Source organism: Myxocyprinus asiaticus, chromosome 46 (genome assembly GCF_019703515.2).
Source record: "Myxocyprinus asiaticus isolate MX2 ecotype Aquarium Trade chromosome 46, UBuf_Myxa_2, whole genome shotgun sequence".
NCBI lineage: Eukaryota > Metazoa > Chordata > Actinopteri > Cypriniformes > Catostomidae > Myxocyprinus > Myxocyprinus asiaticus.
The window spans coordinates 16,621,346-16,644,174 of NC_059389.1; the positions used below are offsets into that span (position 1 = coordinate 16,621,346).

General features: G+C 39.0%; 2 protein-coding genes across 7 annotated transcripts; both read right to left on the reverse strand.

Annotated features, from left to right (window-relative positions):
* Positions 1–429: 429 nt before the first annotated feature.
* On the reverse strand, positions 430–8,121 carry ppp1r3ab (protein phosphatase 1, regulatory subunit 3Ab). The gene is made up of 4 exons (XM_051689762.1): positions 7,051–8,121; positions 6,655–6,707; positions 6,477–6,565; positions 430–6,068 (listed from the first exon to the last, which is right to left on the reverse strand). The coding sequence occupies exons 1-4, from the start codon at positions 7,821–7,823 to the stop codon at positions 2,820–2,822; spliced, it is 4,164 nt and encodes a 1,387-aa protein (XP_051545722.1). The 5' UTR covers positions 7,824–8,121; the 3' UTR covers positions 430–2,819.
* Positions 8,122–8,363: 242 nt separating this feature from the next.
* On the reverse strand, positions 8,364–20,453 carry ahcyl2a (adenosylhomocysteinase like 2a). 6 transcript variants are annotated; one of them, XM_051690168.1, is made up of 17 exons: positions 20,074–20,452; positions 16,499–16,610; positions 16,242–16,385; positions 16,019–16,119; positions 15,754–15,856; positions 11,350–11,444; positions 11,119–11,225; positions 10,816–10,932; positions 10,625–10,688; positions 10,393–10,481; positions 10,187–10,257; positions 10,020–10,114; positions 9,811–9,909; positions 9,473–9,541; positions 9,114–9,192; positions 8,867–8,987; positions 8,364–8,763 (listed from the first exon to the last, which is right to left on the reverse strand). In XM_051690168.1, the coding sequence occupies exons 1-17, from the start codon at positions 20,383–20,385 to the stop codon at positions 8,757–8,759; spliced, it is 1,785 nt and encodes a 594-aa protein (XP_051546128.1). In that variant the 5' UTR covers positions 20,386–20,452; the 3' UTR covers positions 8,364–8,756. The 6 variants fall into 6 exon arrangements, with proteins under 6 accessions (XP_051546128.1, XP_051546132.1, XP_051546130.1 ...); XM_051690172.1 differs by lacking the exon at positions 20,074–20,452 and adding an exon at positions 19,180–19,373; XM_051690170.1 differs by lacking the exon at positions 20,074–20,452 and adding an exon at positions 19,123–19,373.
* Between the last annotated feature and the right edge of the window lie 2,376 nt (positions 20,454–22,829).

Consider the following 22,829-nt stretch of genomic DNA (forward strand, 5'->3'; position numbering starts at 1 on the left):
TTATTAATTTATGAGTAGACTCTTTTGCCTACCTGTCTTTATGGAAGAAAATCTGTTCAGTTTGGAGATGAATAGATGATAATTTTTGGTATTTTGAAACACAAAGGTGGATAGTGACCCTTGATGTCTTGTTAGGAATAGGCAGTGCCAAACATTATAACTAAAAATTATACAATAGTCTGTGCCATTAAACAAACAAGATAACATGGCAAGAAACCAATAATCATTTTTGAATCATTTATAACTGATAAACTTGGAAGGCCATGTATGATTTTTTTTTAAATTTTTTTTTTTTTTTAATCGCAACAAAAATAGCATAATATATGGCTAATAATTATAATCACAGATATTACTGGGACATTTATCATAATGTCCTTTTGCCTAAATGTAATTACTTTTATCTAATTTTAATGTTAATCTTTTACCTGTAGAAACAAATACATTTTTTATGTTTTATATGTATAAATTAAAATACAATCAGTAATCCACTTGTCAGATACTTAAAGCAAAACATAAAAGTATGTCAGTGTTATAGTCATATAATCCTTTTCCAAGACTAATCCTCTGTAATCTATTAAACTTCAACTATTCAACTCACCCAAAGGTCCTTTAAACATCGTTGTACCAGGCACCATTAGCACATAATGACTTCGCCAGGGTTGCCAGGGTTGGGGAGTAACGGAATACATGTAACGGGAATACGTATTTAAAATACAAAATATAAGTAACTGTATTCCACTACAGTTACAATTCAAATTGTGGGTAATCAGAATACAGTTACATTCAAAAAGTATTTTAATTACTGAAGAGATTACTTTGCATTTTATTGTCATTTGTTTAATTGAATATTTAGTCTATTCAGTTGGAAAACATTTATCCATATAAATGATGCGATACAAAGAGCGTTTGAACAGTGGTGGAACACTTTCTTATGATGTGTGACATTCATACGAGCAGACAGAGAAGTTTGAAGAAAGTGTGGAGCAGTAGAAATAGAAATAAACCTTGTGTAAATTGTCATGTGAACAAGTATCTTTATGCTAAGCTAAAATGCTTTTCCAGCCATTTTACATGCAATTGTTACCAAGTACAGTCATATTTTATTTTTAGATTAGATTAGATTTTTTTCTCTCTAGTGAGACCTTTCACATTTGGACAAAAATGTTATTCTTGATGAGAATCCTTAAAACAGTTCAGTGATCAGTTTGCTTTATCTTGTTTTAGAAGCAACACTGCATAAGATATTTAGGTTTTTCAGTGAATGTATTTTTAACGTGTATTTTTTCTAATTGTACTGGCAGATTTTTTTATTGTCAAAACAAGTGAAAATATCTACCAATGCTGAAGAAGTAATCCAAAGTATTTAGATTACGTTACTGACCTTGAGAAATCTAATGGAATACGTTACAAATGACATTTTACAGCATGTATTCTGTAATCTGTAGTGGAATACATTTCAAAAGTGACCTTGCCAACCCTGTCCCTTGCAATATGCTCAACTCTGTGTAAAGAGATTTTTATGTTATTGTATGCAAACTTTGAAAAAAATATACCTAATGTCACACGCAATTAATTTATAATGGCAAAAATTGTGTTATGTTAAAAATTCTCACAATCCTACTTTAGCTGCATTTCCACTATCAGGCCAAAGGAGGGCATGCTAATGCATGCCAGGTCAGCTGCATTCCCACTGTCACTTCCGGGGCTTCATCGTGGGTCCTCAGGGCTTCCTTGGGGACAAACGGCCAAGCACCCTGGCCCACCGATAACCCTTGGGCCAAGGAAAGGCTAACTGTGGATTGAGGTGGGGTCAGTGTCAAAGTTGGAGTTTCGCTGAGTCAGGTCAGAGGTTTTAGCACCAAGATACTCATTTCCCAATTTTTCATCTAGCTAACAGCTTACCTCAATGTGTCAGGAAGGATGGGGGGGGGGGGGTCGTGATGCTGCACACCCGGCCCCTAATCAGGCTAATAAATAGGGATAAAGGCGACCGGAAACGGCAGTGCGACAGAGAGAGAGTTATGGGCATCTGCCCGACACCTGTGTGTGTGTGTGTGTGTGTGTGTGTGTGTGTGTGTGTGTTTGTCTTTTTGCTGAAGTTTATTATTAAAATATTATTTATATTGTTAAGCCAGTTCTTGCCTCCTCCTTTCCACACTCAACAAATCAACGGAAAATGGAGTATTGTCAGTATTGGTAAGTAGATGAAATCAGGGCTCTTCTGAATATTTGGGCTGATGAAAATGCGCAACATCCGATCAATGACGTCTGTCGAAACTAGTATGTGATTTAGTATATTGTCGCTGAACTTGCCAAGTTGTGTATCCAGCGCATAATGGTAGGGGTTTGGGAAAAATTAAAAAGAAGTTATGGGCACAGTACAATTCCTTGTTAATTTCGAGGGCTAGCTAGTCTCCAGAGTCTGACACCTCAGCTTGAGTTTCCCTCTTGCTTGTGAAATGGGCGGGGTGTGTGACGTTGGCACCAGGGCGCCGTATTAAGGGTGAGTTTTAGGATAAAACTGTGGGGTTATTGGGCCGATAGTGGGAATGCAGATCGATTTTGGTCTCGAGGTCCGAGGCTGTTGGCCACGGCTCGCACTGGCTCAATAGTGTAAAAGCGCCTTTGAGTTCATCTAATGTTGTGCTACATCAAATATGAACTAGCAGTCAAATGGCTAATAGTCTGCTAATAGTTGCCATGAAATATAATAATTACTTTGGCATTACGAAAAATTATATAAAGACCCCCAAGTAATCCAACTTTGTCACACAAAAATGTATTTAGATCCATGTCCACAGATCTACTTTTGAAAATATCTACTGCGGTCCTTTCTCAGCTCTCCGAGAGCTTTTCAAAGGTTCCCCCTCCCCTTGACAAAATAGCCAATACACTGTAAGCAGATATAGGGCAAAGCATGCTATGAAGTCATAATAAAATGCTGTGACCAAAAACACTATCAACAAAAAAGTGTACCCAATAACCCTTGACATGTTATCATAGGAGAGGAACTCTTTCCACCACAGGACATTACGCCCAATAACATGTTCATTCCCATCCACAAGGGGCAGTGTAGCTCTCTCCAGCTCCATTATGTCCTCAATATTTGTTACATCCTCAAGGGAACTATTTAGCTGGTCTTCATCCACAGACTCTGAAATTGCAGGCATAGCTAATGACATTGACCTTCCTCTGCTTACAGAGGGTCTTTTACAGTAGCTTCCATTCATCATGCCCTCTCTGAAAACTGACTGTTGTGAATTCCTCAGACTATGAAGGTACAGCTCCATCTCATCATCGATTAGAGATTCTGTGGAGGCATTGTCCTCAACATCTGCCTCAATATCTCTGTTCATGGAATCTTTTGGCTCACATTCCATGTCTACCAACATATTGTTCACATCATCTGTAGATTCCTGCTCATGCTGAAGTTTCTTACTTTCACAGCACAAGTCATCTTCTTTATCAATAAATTCTAAGAGGTCCCAATCATTCTTCTTAGCTTGTATACCTCTACTGAGTGCAGTTACACTATTTTGTGTTGATGCTTGCCAGGCTGCACCCATATCCTCGTAGGTCTCTACTCCACTTTTGTGGTGGCTGTCCTCTCTTTCGGAGAACTCACCATCACCTTGACTTTCACCTGTGCATTGCTGCCCTTCGTTCTCATCTAAGTCAATACAAATTGGTGGTAATAATTCAAAATTACTGGTTTTAATGACCAGCTTCTGCTCCTCAAACTCTGTTTCAAGTGATTGTTGATCAACAGCATTGATCTGATGATTTTGTTCTCTCTCAGCTCCCATTTTGTCCATATCCATGTCCTCTTCATCATCTATATATTTTATCTCATCTTCAGTGTTATTTATTTCCTCCTTTACTTCTGCTTCTGTATCTTCTTCTTGTTCCTCTTCTTCATCCTCATAATTTTCTTCTTCTTGTCCCTGCTTCTCTGTCTGCATTATTTTATGTTCCTTTTGCACTTCAAGTCCTTCTGAAACCTGGCATAATTCCCCTTTCCGTATGTTGTCAATTTCATCCATCACTTTGATTACAGATGTGTCATCATGTTTTCCATCAAAGTCATTTGTGTCATCAGTTATACTTGATCTATCAGTCTCTGGGGTCAGTGTAGAAAAATCCATGAGCATTTGTTTCTTTTCATTCATTTGGCAGCTCTCCAAAGCATTGCTCATAATTTTCTGTGAGTTTTCTGATTCTGTATATGGTTCTGTTTCGAATCCAAGGTGAGAACATTTTTCAAGTTTTTCATTGTTCATTTTCATCTCACAGCATACAGGCTCTAATTTTTCATCAGAGGAATCTAAGATGATGGCTGAAGTCTGGCGCATTTGGGGATCTTCAGGAGATTGGGGCAGACTAAAAGAAGTACTGTTTGAATGCTTAGTATGCACTGTAGAAGTGGCGGAGAAATTAGGGGTCTCAACAGACTTCCCTGAAATGGGATTCAGGCTAGGTGTTACTTCTGGACTTTGGTTCGGAGTGGATGTAATGTGTGGTTGAGTTTTAGTTAGGGAAGGGTTCAAATCAGTCTGATTTTGTGGCACAACAAAGGTAATATTTTCAGATATAGGGTTGTGGCTTTCCTCAAGAATCTGGTTGCTTTTGTTCAGAGGCAGGTTGTTGTTAATGGCATTGGGCATTTGGGTTTGTAAAGTTATATCCTCCCATTTGGTGTGGGTTTGAGTATTTGTAGAGTTCTCCTGATTTTGTAGCACTTCAATTTTGGTGGCAAAGCTCTGGTTTTCCAGGGATAATAAAGGTTTCAGAATCATTGTAGGTGGTGAAGGAGGGGCTTGTTCAGATAGGCTGTGAATACCGGAATCCATTGTTTTATGTATTGCGTCATAAGGATCTGTTTCTATTAGGGGTATTAAACACGGACTGTGGTGAGAATCAACCTGGAGGGATAATTCTGTCAGAGCAAGCGTGTCTAAAGAAAAGTCTGGTTGTTTGGATGTTGCTTTTGGATGAAGGTTTGTTTCAGTGATTGTAATTTCTATTGGGCACTCTCTTATACCACTGGTAGAATCATCTGTTTTCTCAAGTTTTCCTTCATTTGACTCAAAAAGAGGATTTTTAATTGGCTTCACTTTGTTTATTAAGTTTTGTGCTGTTGATTCATTGCAGACGTCAACTGTAACATTATGTACTGGCTCTGGACAAATTTCTGCAGTGTGTCTCATGGGAGCATAATAGCTCTCAGGGGGCATAACTGCTCTTTGACTCTCATCCTCCAGTTCCCTAAATGAAGGGTTGACTTGAAATGCCCTGTGTATGAAATCTTTCCTCTCAGATTCCATTTTTTTGAAAACCTGATGATAAAGTGGGGCTACAATAGTACCAAATGTTAAGCCATGGGAAAACAGCTGATTCTCTGAGTTGCTAGTTTTCAAAGTCAAATTTTCTCTCTGTTCTGCTTTCCCATCACTGATATTTGAATCCTCATCTATCTTAGAGCTTTGTGCCAAACTTCTGAAATCCTGTTCAAAGTTCTCCCATGCTCTTTTAAAATTCTTGCTGATTGCCAAGTCAGAATTTTGGCATCCAGGAACATGCTGATTGATTGAAACTGTTTGGTCACAGAGGTTTTCAATATTTTGGATATCGTCCAGTACTTCCGAAGCAGAGCATGCAATGAATTTATCACAACATGTGCCTTCCAGGGTTGAATTTGCATGTGCTCTGGACAGATTTGTCTCAAAGTGGATTATGGTGTCTTTCTCAGGTTGTGCTTGAACTTGTCGGCTGAAAGCATCAATGGAATCTCCACTATGCTCAGCAAATTTGAGGCACTCAGCTGGTGAAAGTGATGTTTGGTTGCATGTCAGTGGTCCTCCAGTTGTTTGTTGTGATAGAGGGCTCCATGGTGTCTTCACCAGCATTGATGCATGTTCCTGCACGTTGGTCTCTTCTTTCAGTTCACTCTCTTTTGCCTTGGTCCCTTGTTTCTTCTCTTCTTCTCTCTTTGCAAATTGCTCCTTGACTTTTGCTAACCGCGCAGCCTTTCTTCTGTTCCTTCTGTCACGGATTCTGCTCATGTCTTCCTGTTTACAAAAAGTTAAACATATGTGAAAAAATATTATGATGTATACCATCTTCAGTAAAATCTATGGAATAAAATTATCTTAAATAAAATAATCTATTACACTTTATAATCAAATTACTTAAGAAATGTACTTTAACTGTTTAAAAACATAACTTGACCTCAGAGCCACACTAAGCAGCATGACCTATGTGTCTTGCTTTGGTAAGTACAGTACATAATGTTATGCTGATACTTGATAAAGCCTTCCTCAGTGATCACTTGACATTTAGAAAGAGCAACCAGTGTCACAGCATGCTGTAGCAGTATCTGTTCATCTTCATTCTCACTATGTAACTGTATACCGTAAGTATATAAATCAGTCTTTCATTAAAATACACATTTAAGTTACACTGGATCAACAACTCACCTCTAATTCTTTGCTATCCTTTTGGATTTTCTCAGAATTTGCATTCTGAGATGGAGTGTTAGTGGGCTTTCCAGAATTTGTATTTATATCTGAGAAAACAAAATATATATACATCAACATTTTATGCTATTATTAAATCTAGTTGTAAGTAGGAAGTAATTTTCAGGATGCAAGTTACCGGGAAATTCCTCGTTATTCGTTGTAGCGTCAGCCAAAGCAGTGACATTTGAGCTGAAAAATGACAAAAGTTGTTTGTTCTTAAACAGAATTTGAAAAAAATGCTAATTGTTCCTTTATTTCATTGATGGCCTTGTAGTATTGTAGTTTTATGCATGAATTAACTCTGGCATGTCACCTATTTTAACTTCAACATCTTCATTTCTAATCTAAGAAAGTATTGTTATTCATTATGTATGTTTTTGTATGTATAATGATGGATTAAAGTAAAAATATAGGAATATTTCAGAAATATACTGTATGCATACTGCATGAGTGCTGTAAAAATATAATAAAACATTCTTTATTATCTGTGACATTTTTATTTTATATTTGTTGACTCTCTGCAACCTCTCACCTGGTTGTTTTCAGACAGCCTTTTCTTTTGTTTTCACTGTTACAGGGTTCACAGGGTTTCTCCTTTGCTTTTTCATAAAAAAAAAAAGCATAGTTCTTTTCATTATTGTTTGCCCAAAACGTTCCCAAAGATGTTTCATATCGCAAACAGAAGTCAACCCTCGAGCCATCTTCTCCAAATGGAGGAACCAGTGTAAGCTTGAAGGAGAAACAATCAGTCTCCCCATTACTTGAACCAGGAACGTACTCAGCCAACAGATCAAAATGACTCCTCCATGAATCTAAGGAGGTACGTACATAGACCATCTTATCAAAACACAGGTTTAGCACCCGAATTATTCCTCTAAGGGTTGTGGTCCCAGGAAGCAACTCCAGACTCTCTAGTTCTAGCTTCTGTTCATGAGTCCGCAAGACCAGCTCTTCCACAGTCTGTGGAAGAGTACAGAGAAGAAACATGTAATACTCCTTAACTTCACTCAAGTCTCTCTCCAGAGGGCCTGATGGTGCATTCGCTGCCCAGGCGTCAAACTGTTTCACTGAGACAAGACTTAAACCAAAGGCGTCAGCAAAGGACACTTTTCGGCTACTGGAAGGGGGTGGTTGGGAGTCATCAGAGGACACTGAACTTCGCCGCCTCGGTATGGGTGACGAGCTGGGCTTGATGCCTCCCAGACCAAGCAACTCCTCGTCCTCATCCCAAGGGAAGGGTGCCGGCAAGCTCAGAAGGTTGGAGCTGGCCCCAGTGGAGCTGCCCAGCGCTCCCACAGACTCCATCAGGCAATGTAGGACAGAGTGAGAGGAACTCAGCTGGTCAGCCAGCAACTGACGTGCTGTGACTTAACACACTGTATGGAATCAAGTTACATTTGACATTGTAGGAAAAAGACAGCTCTATTTTTAGGGCAGAAACAACTTGAGCTATGCAGTCAGAGCTCATGGGAGATATATAAAAATATGTTAGAAGCACACTTCAAATACATAACATAATGACAACGCACAAAGAAAATATCTCAAAATGGTTAATAAAGGAGATGACTTTAGATGACTTCCTCAATAGGGAATTCAGGCAACATCAGAGGACTAATAGGAGCAGGCAACTACAGGAGATTCAGAGTACTGAAGCTGGAATATCTAGCTTGATGGAACCAGGAACACAGTTTGTGTCACCAGCTTCAAGAGTAAAATATAAAATATATATAAAACCTTTTTATGTCTTAAAAACACAATGTATTCTACTTTCTTTTTTGTTTTTTACTTTACCTTGAAGAACCTTTAAAAAAAAAAATGAACTCTAAAAAACAAACAGTGGCAGAATGCTTTGTATTTTTTTATTATAGAACCATGCACAAATGTGAATAACATTCAGTACAATATATCATCTATTCACTTGTTGCATTTTCTACCTTTATCTTTAAATTATCATTGGACTGGACAGGCAAAAATATATGTTGTGTGCGTAAGAAATGAAAACACCTTAGAAATGTCAAAATAGCAAGCAGCAATAGAAAAATAGCAATAGAGTTGATTGTATAGTTTACTTTATTTGTACACTCTGACCCCTAATGGACAAGCTTGTAATATTACATGCTGTAGAAAAGCGAGGTAAATGGATTCCTCGCCCAGTCAAGTCCAGGCCTATAAAGTTCCCATAGCTTTAGATCCATCTTTTTGATAAATATGATGTTGAGTTGAAGATCTCTACCTATTTTAATACCTAAAAAAGGAAAACACAAAGCAGATTTTAAATACTTCTAATTTCTTGAAAAATGTAATAATTGGAGAGCAGTATGTTTTAAATTTGTTACTACGTTTGTCACCTGTAGTAACTCGGCTTGAATGGGCCGTATTTACTCAAACCCAGGTATTTTGCTTGATCATCAGTAAGCTCAGTCAGTTGTGCATCAAAGGTCTGAAGGTGCAGGCCTGCAACATACTCATCTGGCACACAAAATATAGAATCATATTTTGATGCATTAAAAAAACAATGTGCACTGTAATCTTCATTAAAATCTATTTATTATAATGCAATCTTTCAAGACCATTAATGTCCATTGTGATTCTTACCTAGTTTCTTGGGAAGAAGGTAGACATCTTGTTTATAACGGCCCTCTGGAGCATTAAAGAGCTCAATCAATGCCAAAGCCTAAAAAGTACATAAAAAAATTAAGTAAGCTAAACAAATATCCACAGAGAACATATCCATTTCAATATCCACAAAATAATTTCAAACCCAAAAATGGCACAAAACCATTATGCACCCCATATTAATTACATTCTGTTGTACTAAAATAAATGTTCCTTTAAACGTTTTATTGTTCTGCCCAGCTAGTCTTTGTTGTTTAGGCTAATTGAAAATAGAAAAACTTAAGCCTTTAGACTATCAACCTCATTTCAATTCATGTATTAACTATCCTTTCCCATACCTGTGTGGTGGCTGTGATGGAAAGCACATAAATGGGTACAGTGGAACAGCTCAGATTAAGAACACGGCCCTGAAACCAAATGTGGTAAAACAGTAACCTGTCATTAATATTAGTTATAGATATGCCATGTGGGTTGTAAAGAGATGTACATGATATCTTAACATGATTGACATGAAGAAGAAAATTTTCCTGGATTGACATCTTATCGACATATCATTGCCCTGTGATTTCAGAGGTGTTAGGGTAAATGATGTGATTGGTCGATAGAAATGTTGTCCCAGGAACATGTCCCAAAAACTTGCTATATGTGCACTATAGGGTTTGTATTTTTCTCTCACCTCTGCTATGAGCATAATTCTTTTGCCATCAGGCCATATAATGTGATCCACTTGTTGTCTCAAATGGTGCCATGTCAATTCTGGCGTTCTCAGACTAACCTGAATAATTCAAATTCAAACACAAATTATAAGGGTTGCAAGAAATTAAATTAAAAGCATCCATTTGCCTATCCAAATCATGTGTTTTACCAAGTCCTGCAACCACCTACCACATCGATTTCTGTATTGGATCGCCCCATGTTGCAGACAATGCACCCATTCTTCATTTGGTCCATATGTTCCCTCACAACAACATTTTTGTTACCTGTATAGACAAAGGGTGGGTTGTCATAGCAAATAACAGTGTAAGTTAATAGTCAAGCATTGTGGAACTTGCCTGTGCAGGTGATAACAATGTCCACTTGTCTTATGACATCACCTAGTCTGGTCAATCGAAAGCCATCCATGCTAGGTAAAGTATGATTGGACCGTGTAAAGGATGATACATACTATTATGTGGCAAACATGCAAATGTGGTGATATGTCATTCTAACTTTCTGAAGCTATAAATTTCAAGTTTCTTTCAGATAACCAATGTCTTACCATGCCTGTAGAGCACAGATAGGATCAATCTCTGTTACATACACAACAGAACCCAATGCTTTTAAAGCTGAACAGCAACCTTTTCCCACCTGTGGGCATCAATATTTACATACACACACAAACACACAAAGGCCAATAGGCTAAAACGGGTGACAGTGAGTATTCTGAAATTGACAAAAAAAAGAGCCTAATTTATTTGAAACAGGTAATGTAATATTACATGTTACCTCACCTCTCCGTATCCACATACAGCCACCTGTTTTCCCCCAAACATAACATCAGTGGTCTTTTTAAGACTAAAAGAATAAGAGTAAGATAGAAAGTGATTTAAAATGGTACTTAATCATACATTTATAAACATTTTAAACTAATACACTAGGACATTCTTAAATATACTGTTATAATGTGTCCAATCCATATTACCTATCCAGAATGGACTCCCTGCAGCAGTAAAGGTTGTCAAACTTTTGTTTTGTGACAGAGTCATTGACATTTATGGCTGGCACACAGAGTTTTCCTGCTTTAGACAGGTGATGAAGCCTGAACAGAGATAAATGTGATGCAACACAAGATTAAAGTTGTTTCAAGACTCATCATGCAAACACCCTTGTGTCAGATCAATGCAATCACCTCTTTAACAAATAAAGATATAGGAGCATCCATTACATTGTACAAATAGAGGGTCTTCTCTTTTTTATCAATAAAAAAATTATAATAAAATGAAACCTGTGAATGCCAGTGATACTCTCTTCAACAACACCCTTGACTTTTTTGAAGAGGTGAGGGTATTTCTTGTATATCCAATGTGTCATATCTCCTCCATCATCAAGGATCTAAAATGGAAAGGCCATTAACCAAACTTTTTTACAGGTAAAAACAGACAAGATAAGATGCGACAAGATACTATATTGATCCTTAAAAGGAAAAGTGGTCCCATATCACTGGAGGGACTCATACCATGTTTGGCTCCCAGCTCTCCAGATTTACACAGCGATCAATACACCACCAGAATTCATCTTCAGTCTCCCCCTGCCATGCAAACACTGGGAAATCTCCCATGGAGAACAGAAAACAAGAAGACTGTTGTCAAAGAAGGTAAAACCAAAATAACCAAGTAGTTGTTTTTTGCATTTAGTATACGCTATTATCCAAAGTGTCTTACAATGCAATTAAGGTATATATTTTATATTTCATCCATTCCCTGGGAATTAAACCCCATGTTATATGCTCCATGACCTGAACTGGGTGTGTCAGATAAGGGTTCTGAGGCAGTTTAATTGTTCATGTGGAAAATGGCTTGAGGGTAGAAACTGTTCTTGTGCCTGGATGTCCTGGTGCTCAGTGCTCTGTAGCGCCAGCCAGAGGGCAAGACTTCAAAGAGGGAGTGGGCAGGGTGTGTTGGGTCCAGAGTGATTCTACCTGCACGTTTCCTCACTCTGGAGACATACAGGTCTTGGAGGGTGGGCAGAAGGGCACCAATAATCCTCTCAGCAGTCCTGACTGTCCGTTTTAGTTTAATTCTGTCTGATCTGGTGGCTGAACCAAACCAGACAGTTATAGATGTACACAGGACAGACTCAATGGTGGCCGAGTAGAACTGTGTCAGCAGCTCCTGTGGCAGGTTGAACTTCCTCAGCTGGTGAAGAAAGTACAACTTCTGCTGAGCCTTCTTCACAATGGACTCTATGTGGGTGTCCCACTTCAGGTCCTGAGAGATGGTAGAGCCCAGGAACCTGAATGACTCCACTACTACTCATCGGGGGGTTGGGGGGGGGGGTATGATTTCTCCTGAAGTCCACTATCATCTCCACTGTTTTGAGCGTGTTCAGCTAAAGGTTTTTGTGACCACACCAGACAGCCAGCTGATCAACCTCCCATCTGTATACAGACTCGTCACTGTCGCAGATGAGGCCGATGACCGTGGTGTCCTCTGCAAACTTCAGGAGCTTGACAGTGGGGTCTTTTGCAGTGCAGTCATTCGTGCACAGGGAGAAGAGCAGTGGAGAGAGAACGCATCCCTGAGGAGCACCAGTGCTAATAGTGAGGGTCCCCAGTCTAACTAGCTGCTGCTTATCTGTCTGAAAGCTGGTGATCCATCGACAGATTGGGGTGGGCATGGAGATCTGGGTCAGTTTGGTTGAGAGAAGATCAGGCATGATGGTATTGAAGGCTAAACTGAAGTCCACAAATAGGATCCTTGCATAAGTCCCAGGTCTGCCGAGGTGTTGCAGCATATAATGCAGTCCCATGTTGACAGCATTATCCACAGACCTGTTTGCTCGGTAAGCAAACTGAAGGGGGTCCAGCAGGGGTCCAGTGATGTCCTTCAGGTGGGCCAAAACCAGTCTCTCAAACGACTTCATGAACACAGATGTGAGAGCGATAGGTCTGTAGTCATTTAGTCCTGTGATTTTGGTTTTTTTTTTTGGGACCAGAATGATGGTGGAGCGTTTGAAGCAGCAGGGAACTTCACACTGCTTCAGTGATTTATTGAAGATCTGTGTGAAGATGGGGGCCAGTTGGTCAGAGCAGACTTTCAGACAGGCAGGTGAAACACCATATGGGCCTGAAGCTTTCCTAGTCTTTTGTTTCCGAAAGACCCGGCACACATCTTTCTCACAGCTCATAAGTGCAGGTTGAGTAGCAGGAGGAGGGAGGAGGGGGATTCCAAGAGGTGTGGGTGTGTGTGTGAAGTGAAGATCAGAGCGGGAGAGGGGTGTGAGACTGGGCTTTTCAAACCTGCAATAAAACACATTCAGTTCATCAGCCATTAGTTGACTCTCTACAGATCGAGGGGGAGGTGTCATATACTTGGTAATGCTTTTTAGGCCTTTCCACACAGATGCAGGATCGTTGGCTGAAACTTGTTTTTCAGCTTTTCAGAGTATCTTCTTTTAGCCACTCTGATTTCCGTAGTCAATGTGTTCCTGGCCTGGTTGTACAATATTTTATCCCCACTTTGTATGCATTCTCTTTGACATGACGAAGCTGTCTGAGTTTTCCTGTAAACCATGTTTTATCATTATTGAATGATAAAAATTTCCTAGTAGGAATGCACATATCCTCACAGAAACTGATATATGATGTCACAGTATCTGTGAGCTCGTCCAGGTCTGTGGCTGCAGCCACAAAAACTCACCAATCAGTGCAGTCAAAGCAGGCTTGTAGTTCCAGCTGTGCTTCACTTGTCCATCTCTTTATAGTCCTTATTACAGGCTTAGCTGATTTTAGTTTCTGCTTGTAGGTCTGGAGAAGATGAACCAGACAGTGATCAGAGAGTCCTAAATCTGCACGTGGGACAGAGCGATATGCATCCTTTACAGTGGTGTAGCAGTGGTCCAATATATTTCTTTCTCTGGTGGGGCATGTGATGTGTTGTTTGTATTTTGGCAGTTCACGGGTGAGGTTATTTTTTTTATTTATTTTTTTTTACCCAATTTGGAATGCCCAATTCCCAGTGCGCTTTTAAGTCCTCGTGGTCACGTAGTGATTCGCCTCAATCCGGGTGGCAGAGGATGAATCCCAGTTGCCTCCGCATCTGAGACCATCAACCCGCGCATCTTATCACATGGCTTGTTGAGCGCTTTGCCACGGAGACATAGCGCGTGTGGAGGCTTCACGCCACCCACCACGGCATCCGCGCTCAACTCACTACGCGCCCCACCGAGAAAGAACCACATTATAGCGACCACGAGGAGGTTACCCCATGTGACTCTACCCTCCCTAGCAACCGGGCCAATTTGGTTGCTTAGGAGACCTGGCTGGAGTCACTCATCACGCCCTGGGATTCGAACTAGCGAACTCCAGGAGTGGTAGCCAGCGTCTTTCACCACTGAGTTACCCAGGCCCCCTGGGTGAGGTTAGCTTTATTAAAATCTCCCAAAATAATAATAAGTGAGTCTGGGTGTTGTTGCTCCATGTCTGTGAACCCTGCATTCACGTATGCTTGTGGCGGGATGTACACACTCACCAGAATAAATGAGAAAAACTCCCGCAGCGAGTAGAAAGGCTTACAGTTGATAAAGAGCACCTCTAAATTAGGACATCACATCTTCTTCAATGCTGTTACATGTGTACACCAACTTTTGTTGATGTAAAAGCATGCTCCACTGCCTCTCGTTTCCCCCGATAACTCCACGATCTGCTCTGAGCAGCTGAAAGCCCAGCAGATGAAACGCGCTGTCCGGTATGGCTTCATTCAGCCAGATTTCCATGAAACACAGAGCAGCGGAGTTAGAAAATTCCTTATTTTTTTGAGTGAGCAGAAGCAGTTTGTCTGTTTTGTTGCTGATGGTGTGGACATTTGTCAGATGAATACTCAGCAGCTGAGTTCTAATGCCACATTGACAAAGCTTCACAAGCACACCGGCTCACTTCCCTCGCGTGCATCTTTTGGATCGCTTGTAGAGCACCACTGCGCCTCCAACTAAGATGTCTAATAAAACGTCTGAATAATCAAACACCAGCAAGAAATTATCAGGTATGCTCTACCAAATATTCAGCAGTTCATCCCTGGTGAAACTGATCAAATTTCAGTGACATACCCAAAATTAAAGGCTTATAACTTCACAAAAAAACAAGGAGGGTCAAGTGTTTGGGATCATTTTAAAGAAAACTTTTCAAATTTTTAATGATATAGATTGTGATAAATTCTGAGACTCCCAGCCAACGAAACTGATGCTCAACGAAATCACAAAAAAAAAAAAAAAAACCTTGAGTCAAATATTATTTAATTTTTTACTGATTTGACATTGTAGGGTGTAAATAAGATAGCTTAAAAAAAAAACGGTTTTTGTTTTGTTCCTAATCATGTCAACTATATCTGAGTAGAATTTTGTGTTGATACGACAAAGCAATCAAAAGTTATAACATTACAAATATAATTGATTCTAGTGTCCAAAAACATCTCCAAGTGTTCAAAAGCATCTCCAAACAAATAAAACAATCTGATTACATTGTGTGTGGGCTCATTTTAAAGATAACTGCCTCCTCTAAGAAATAGTATGTGATATTTTATGTTCTGTTTATTTTTGGTGAAGTTACAAAAAAAAAAAAACTCGGCATATAAGCAGCACCTGTTTACATGTAACATATGTCAAAGATGTAGACTTAGCTATCACTTGCTATATTTTTGTCTGAGAGTAAAACAAATAGGCTGGTTGTATTTCAGCTTTCCAACGACATATGACACATGGCTATTTGATCAGTTTGTTGTTATTACCCAATTACAATAAAATGTGCAGTGATCTTTAACCATTGGGCCACTCCACACTCAGAAGTACACATTTAAGTTTTATTGGACAAAAAAAGAATGATGTCTTATTAAGAGTATTCAGACTGTAAAAGAGACTTCTCTTTTACCTTGCTCTGCCAAAGCAGCTGCCACTTCATTCTGGGTGGAGTAAATATTGCAGGCTGCCCACCTGCACTGAGCCCCTAACATTGTCAGGGTCTCGAACAGCACCTATTGAGGAAAAAAGTGTTAGGGAGTAGGCTGTTTCATATGTTTCCACGTTGTGTGAAGGTCTTTGAAAAGCACAAGGGAATATAACGGGTTTAGTTTCTGTATTCAGTATGCTTTGTTTTCTCTGTCAGAATGACTGGAGGGATTATAGATGACACTTACAGCTGTCTGGGCAGTGACGTGGGTACAGCCGACTATTTTAGCCCCGGCCAGTGGCTTCTCTCCATGGGCTGCTTTTCTTAAGGCCATCAGTGCAGTCATCTCTTCAACAAATAAAGGTACAGAAACATCCATTACATTTTATGTATCTAGTCAAATATATATATATATATATGCTGGACATGCACAACACATATTTTCTTGCATGTTTTAAACCATACAGTACCTTCCTCTGCAAGCTGTATCTCTCGACGACCGAAATCAGCCAGCTTGATGTTTTTGATGCAGAAATCTCTGTTTCCTTTAGAGTTAATCTGCTGCCTGTCTCGAGGACAGACCTCATCATCTCCATTTTCTGCATCTGAGCCCTCTGAGAAAAAATGAGAGAAGTAAACTAGAATCGAAGATTGTTTGCAAGGATAAAGAGAACTACCAAAAAAACATTTTCAATTCTCCAATTTAAGAAACTCAAAAATCATCTACCTGAGCTGTTGCTGTCTGAAGAAGAATGAGAAATGGAGTGGGATAGAGAGCGGCGACCCGTCTTGGTTAATCGACTGTTGAATTCTCGCGCCTGATCAGGATACTGGATTGGCTAAGAAAACAGTATTCCACAAAACTTCCACTAATTAAATTTTCTTGAACATTTTGATGTGTTAACTGAATTCACAATTAAATTGTTTGACATTGTTTTATATACAATAGGTAAGGATAGGAAATCTGATGTTTGCAAATGTAAATTTGACAAATACATGCAGGGAACCAAAATGTTAAGGGGTGTTTCAAAATAACAGAATCATTATAATGCTTTGTACTCAATAAGGCTCATATATAATAGTAAAAATATTAAAATTAAAATTTGCATTAAAAAAGCCACGTTGATGGCTTAATTTTACACTATTTTTCATCTCTCAAGTACTGCAAGAGATCCTAGAGACCAGATATAAAGTGACTTAACACTTTTATATATCCACATACAGTTCATACTTACAGTTGTGCTCAAAAGTTTGCATGCCCTGGCAGAAATTGTGAAGTTTTGGCATTGATTTAGAAAATATGACTGATCATGCAAAAAAACTGTCTTTTATTTAAGGATAGTGATCATATGAAGCCATTAATCATCACATAGTTTTTTGGCTCCTTTTTAAATCATAATGATAACAGAAATCACCCAAATGGCCCTGATCAAAAGTTTACATACCCTTGAATGTTTGGCCTTGTTACAGACACACAAGGTGACACACACAGGTTTAAATGGCAATTAAAGGTTATTTCCCACACCTGTGGCTTTTTAATTTGCAATTAGTGTCTGTGTATAAACAGTCAATGAGTTTGTTAGCTCTCACATGGATGCACTGAGCAGGCTAGATACTGAGCCATGGGGAGCAGAAAAGAACTATCAAAAGACCTGCGTAACAAGGTAATGGAACTTTATAAAGATGGAAAATGATATAAAAAGATATCCAAAGCCTTGAAAATGCCAGTCAATATTGTTCAATCACTTATTAGGAAGTGGAAAATTCAGGGATCTCTTGATACCAAGCCAAGGTCAGGTAGACCAAGAAAGATTTCAGCCACAACTGCCAGAAGAATTGTTTGGGATACAAAGAAAAACCCACAGGTAACCTCAGGAGAAATACAGGCTGCTCTGGAAAAAGATGGTGTGGTTGTTTCAAGGAGCACAATACGATGATACTTGAACAAAAATGAGCTGCATGGTCAAGTTGCCAGAAAGAAGCCTTTACTGCACCAATGCCACAAAAAAGCCCGGTTACAATATGCCCGACAACACCTTGACATGCCTCATAGCTTCTGGCACACTGTAATTTGGGGTGATGAGACCAAAATAGAGCTTTATGGTCACAACTATAAGCGCTGTGTTTGGAGAGGGGTCAACAAGGCCAAAAGAATACCATCCCCACTGTGAAGCATGGTGGTGGCTCACTGATATTTTGGGGGTGAGCTCTAAAGGCACGGGGAATCTTGTGAAAATTGATGGCGAGATGAATGCAGCATGTTATCAGAAAATACTGGCAGACAATTCGCATTCTTCTGCATGAAAGCTGCGCATGGGATGCTCTTGGACATTCCAGCACGACAATGACCCTAAGCACAAGGCCAAGTTGACCCTCCAGTGGTTACAGCAGAAAAAGGTGAAGGTTCTTGAGTGGCCATCACAGTCTCCTGACCTTAATATCGTCGAGCCACTCTGGGGAGATCTCAAACATGCGGTTCATGCAAGACGACCAAAGACTTTGCATGACCTGGAGGCATTTTGCCAAGACGAATGGGCAGCTATACCACCTGCAAGAATTTGGGGCCTCATAGACAACTATTACAAAAGACTGCACGCTGTCATTGATGCTAAAGGGGCAATACACAGTATTAAGAACTAAGGGTATGCAGACTTTTGAACAGGGGTCATTTCATTTTTTTCTTTTTGCCATGTTTTGTTTTATGATTGTGCCATTCTGTTATAACCTACAGTTGAATATGAATCCCACAAGAAATAAAAGAAATGTGTTTTGCCTGCTCACTCATGTTTTCTTTAAAAATGGTACATATATTACCAATTCTCCAAGGGTATGCAAACTTTTGAGCACAACTGTACATACACATACACACTAAACAAAATAATAAATAAAAACTTTATTTATTACAGCATCATATTTATTCTTTTGAGATAATATTCAAGTAGTCCCATAATTGTAAACTATGATGAAGCACACTGTATCTTCCTACAAAAGGCATTGTCTATATATAGACAAAAAATGCTGACACTGCTCAATTGTTTCAGCAAGTTAATGAATAAAAATGAAAAAACTTGAGGGCAGGTAATAAGAATCATTCCGTCATGTACTATAGGATTAGAAATACAAATGTAATGTTATATTCAAGACACCAGTGGAGGTTATTTGAACACCTGCTCCAGGGTGACCACTCAATACATAATCCCTTACTAAAATTACTAACTTATACAAATCCAAAAAAGAAAAAAAAACTAACTTGAAAATGTCAATACCTCAGATTTACCTCATCTTATTATGTAATTTTTCAAAGGTTATTATAGTTAAATTTCAACTTCTGTCTAAAAAGTTTCAAAATACCTTGATGTTAAGAGATAGCACAGCATCTTTTGGTTCCCTGTTTTTAGTGAGACTGACCAGGCTATAGACTTTCCTCATGGTGTCTGATCCACTTGAGAAATCCGTAGAATAAATCCCACACAAGCATTTAAGGGCTGAACTACAACAATAATTGTTGTGCCATTATGTGAAGTGACCAGGCAAGAGAAACATGGATCCACTGTCAGATGAAATCCTACACTGTGGGACCAAAACCTTTACAATATGTTTAGGACAATCAGGACACTCTGTCAGATCAGGTGACTTGACAATGATTAAAGTCTGTGAGGTCACAAAAGTGAGTTATTTATCAAAAGGGGAGTCATTTATTAATTCTGGCCCAGTGCCATTGAGCTTCTGTAAATGTACTCACACTGTGTTGTGTACAGACTATGTTTCCGTTCAGGGTTGCTAATGATAGCAAAGAACTGGTTATTCAGTTACACATCATTTAGCAGACATGTTTTATCCCAAACGACTTACTAAGGGACAGTCCCCTTAAAGCAACCTGGGGTTAACCTTGTTCAAGGGCATCTTGTTAAGGGATCTTAACAACTCCCAGAGTCATGGGTCACCCTATCTAAGGTTTGAGCCCAGACATTTAGCCACTACACCACCTTATGTGAAACAGGTATTTGACGGTTTGCAACCTAAAAGGACAGTTCCCTTGAATAAAATCTGGGGATAAGTGTCTTGTTCAAGGACAAAAGGTTGGTACACTAAACAACTTCCTGGTTGATGGGTCACCCTTTCCAGGGTTTAAACCCAGCACAGTTATTTAACAGCTGTATTTTTAAAGGGACAGTTCACCTTGTGCAACCAGTGGTTGAGTACCTTGTTCAAGGGCAAAAAAGGGCATTTTAGTACATTTGGTCTTTTCTTACACACTGCCAGACAACACTATGTTTAAGATTCATTGTAAAAAGCACTCACCTGTTCAGCCCCAGAGGCGCTTAGTCTTTTTGTTCTTGGCGCTTCCCTGACAGCTCCATCATTTGCATCAAAAACGTCATCACTGTTCTGCATTTGTGTGAGCCTTGATCGCCAGCTGGTTGCTGCCTCCAGCATTCTCAGTAACTTAGCGGCAATTGTCGCTGATTGTAAGGAATCTCCATCTCCAGCTGATTCGAGAGCAGAGGAGAACGCAGCTTCACTATTTTGGTCTCTTTCTTCAATATTGTTGTTGTCTTCCAATGGTGGAGTTGAAGAATGAAGCTCTGGTTCCCTGTTGAGTTTGCTGTCCATTTTAATGTCTTTGGCTGAGACTTCCTTAGCTGTTGAGGTTCTTGAGAGTGAGTCTCTTTGGTCTGTAGATTTTCTGAACCGGCAGGTCTTAAAGGTGTATAAACATTGCCTTAATGAAAACTGATTGTGGAAACAGTGAATGTGAAGGGAATAGGGGTAGAGGAGGCTTTCCAGGTTCCTTTGGGCTAGGATTATTACTGTTTAACACTGTGCTAACTGTTAATACTTTGGTGTCATGACTAGTACTTAGATGTTAATGGGACCAGAGTTTTAGTTTTTCTCACTTAGTACCAAAGTGAGTGGTCTTATCTCATGTAAACCATACCATTTATTAAGCATACCTAGTATCTAATGTCCATAATGTCAATTTTTATTACATTTAAAAATTAGAGCTTGTGTGTTATATTATGAGTTAAGACACTCATGGTGTTTTCCATTTCGTAGCCAATCACGTTGATGGATAAAAATAAAATCAGGACAAGGAAGTATCGAACAAAAACAGAGAGGAAAATAGCGCAGTAAAGGTACAGTTACAGAACTTAAAATGTACTCAAGTAAAAGTAAAAGTACACAATTTTTAAACTACTTACAAAAGTACAATTCCTGGGAAAAACTGCTTAATTACAGTAACAGGAGTATTTGTAATTCGTTACTTTACAACCCTGTTTCCATCATGCACTATATATCACGAACAGTGTTTGGCGTAATCCAATTACAAAGTAATTAGTAACTGTAATCTAATTACTGTTTAGTCAAAAAATGTAGTGTAATGCATTACATATTATATTCTTGTAATCAGATTACAGTTACTGACTTTCAATTAATTTAATTACTTTTAAGTACATTATAGGGTTATGCTTATTTCTAATATATTATTTATGTAGAATACATGAATTATGGTCAAGTCATTTTTATTTGTATAGACCTTTTCACAACACACATCATTTCAAAGAAGCTTTACAGAAAATTATGCTTCAACAAAAAAAGCTGTCATAATAATGCAGTTTAAAAAAAAAGGCGAAAAAAAAGAAAAAAGACATGATTGTAAATTGTGCCTTAAAATAAATAATAGAAAATAATTATATTTATATTTAGGCCCCCAGTGATCAAGCCGAAGGCGACTCTGGCAAGGAACACAAAACTCCATAAGATGTTGGTTAAAGGAGAAAAATAACCTTGGGGGAAACCATGCTCACTGTGGGGGCCAGATCCCCTCTGGCTAAACAGCATGAATATAATGCCAGTATTAGTTATTTATGTGTAGTACAAGTTGAGATTTAAAATTAGTAAACTAAGTAAGTTTTAGGGGCCAGCTGTTTAAACAAAAAGATATTGTATTAACTGTAATATTAATGACTAAAGTCTTAGAATTTACATTCTTAATTAATTGCTGAAGTGCAAACAGATGCATTGTCTTTTGTAATTTGGCTGATGAAGGCTGCAGTTAATTTATTATCTACGTATTCCATTTTAAGAGTGTAGTCCATCCTTTGACCAAGGTGATGCAGGCAGAGGTCAGTAAGGTGCACTGCAGTTCGACTGTAAGCTTGTGGCAGATTAATTTCCAGTGGAGTCCATCTTGAGTCCAAGTTTCAGGCAGTGTCCAGTGAAGTATCCCATGTCTGACATTTGGTGCTGGCATCAGTTCATCCTCTGTGAAGTCCATCGTAGTAGACTGAAGTGATATCTGCTGGCACAGACTGCAGTTAGTCATCATCACTCAGCAACATGTAGTAGTGGAAGTCGGACATCAGGCAGGACCGGAGTCGGACATCAGACAGGATCAGAGCTGGATCTGGCAGGCTCTGGTAACCTCAGGATATGTATCTCGAGGTTAAGACAGGGAAACAAATAGAATAATATAAGTGGAGATGCCATTCACTTTTAAACAGGATTATAGAATATGAGATGTGTTTCTGGTTCCGGCAGACCTAACTAATGCAACCTAACTATGAGTTGATAGATAAATTAGTTGTATGCCTGGCTGAAAAGATGAGTCTTTAATTTAGACTTAAACTGAGAGAGTGTGTCTGAGTCCCAAAATATCTTCGGAAGACTATTCCATAGTTTAGGAGCCAAACAGGAAAAGGATCTACTCCTTTTGTGGATTTTGATATTCTAGGTATTATTAACTATTAGTTTGATCTGACAATTTCTCATTTACACAGACAAAGTGGTAGCGGTCAGATAAATAGGACCTAAACCAAGCTAATGCCTGTCCACAAATGCCAACATAATTCTCAAGCCTATCCAAGAGAATTTCGTGATCTATGGTGTCAAAGGAAGCACTAAGATCTAAAAGGTAACAAAACACAAACATTTAAGAAAAAATCTGTTGACAGGAAACACCCCTTGTGTTGGCTAAACATAGTGGCAGAATTCAGCTGTATCTTCCAAGGTTAAGGTCACCCATTTAACCAATTTTTGCATTTTGTTTTGTTCTT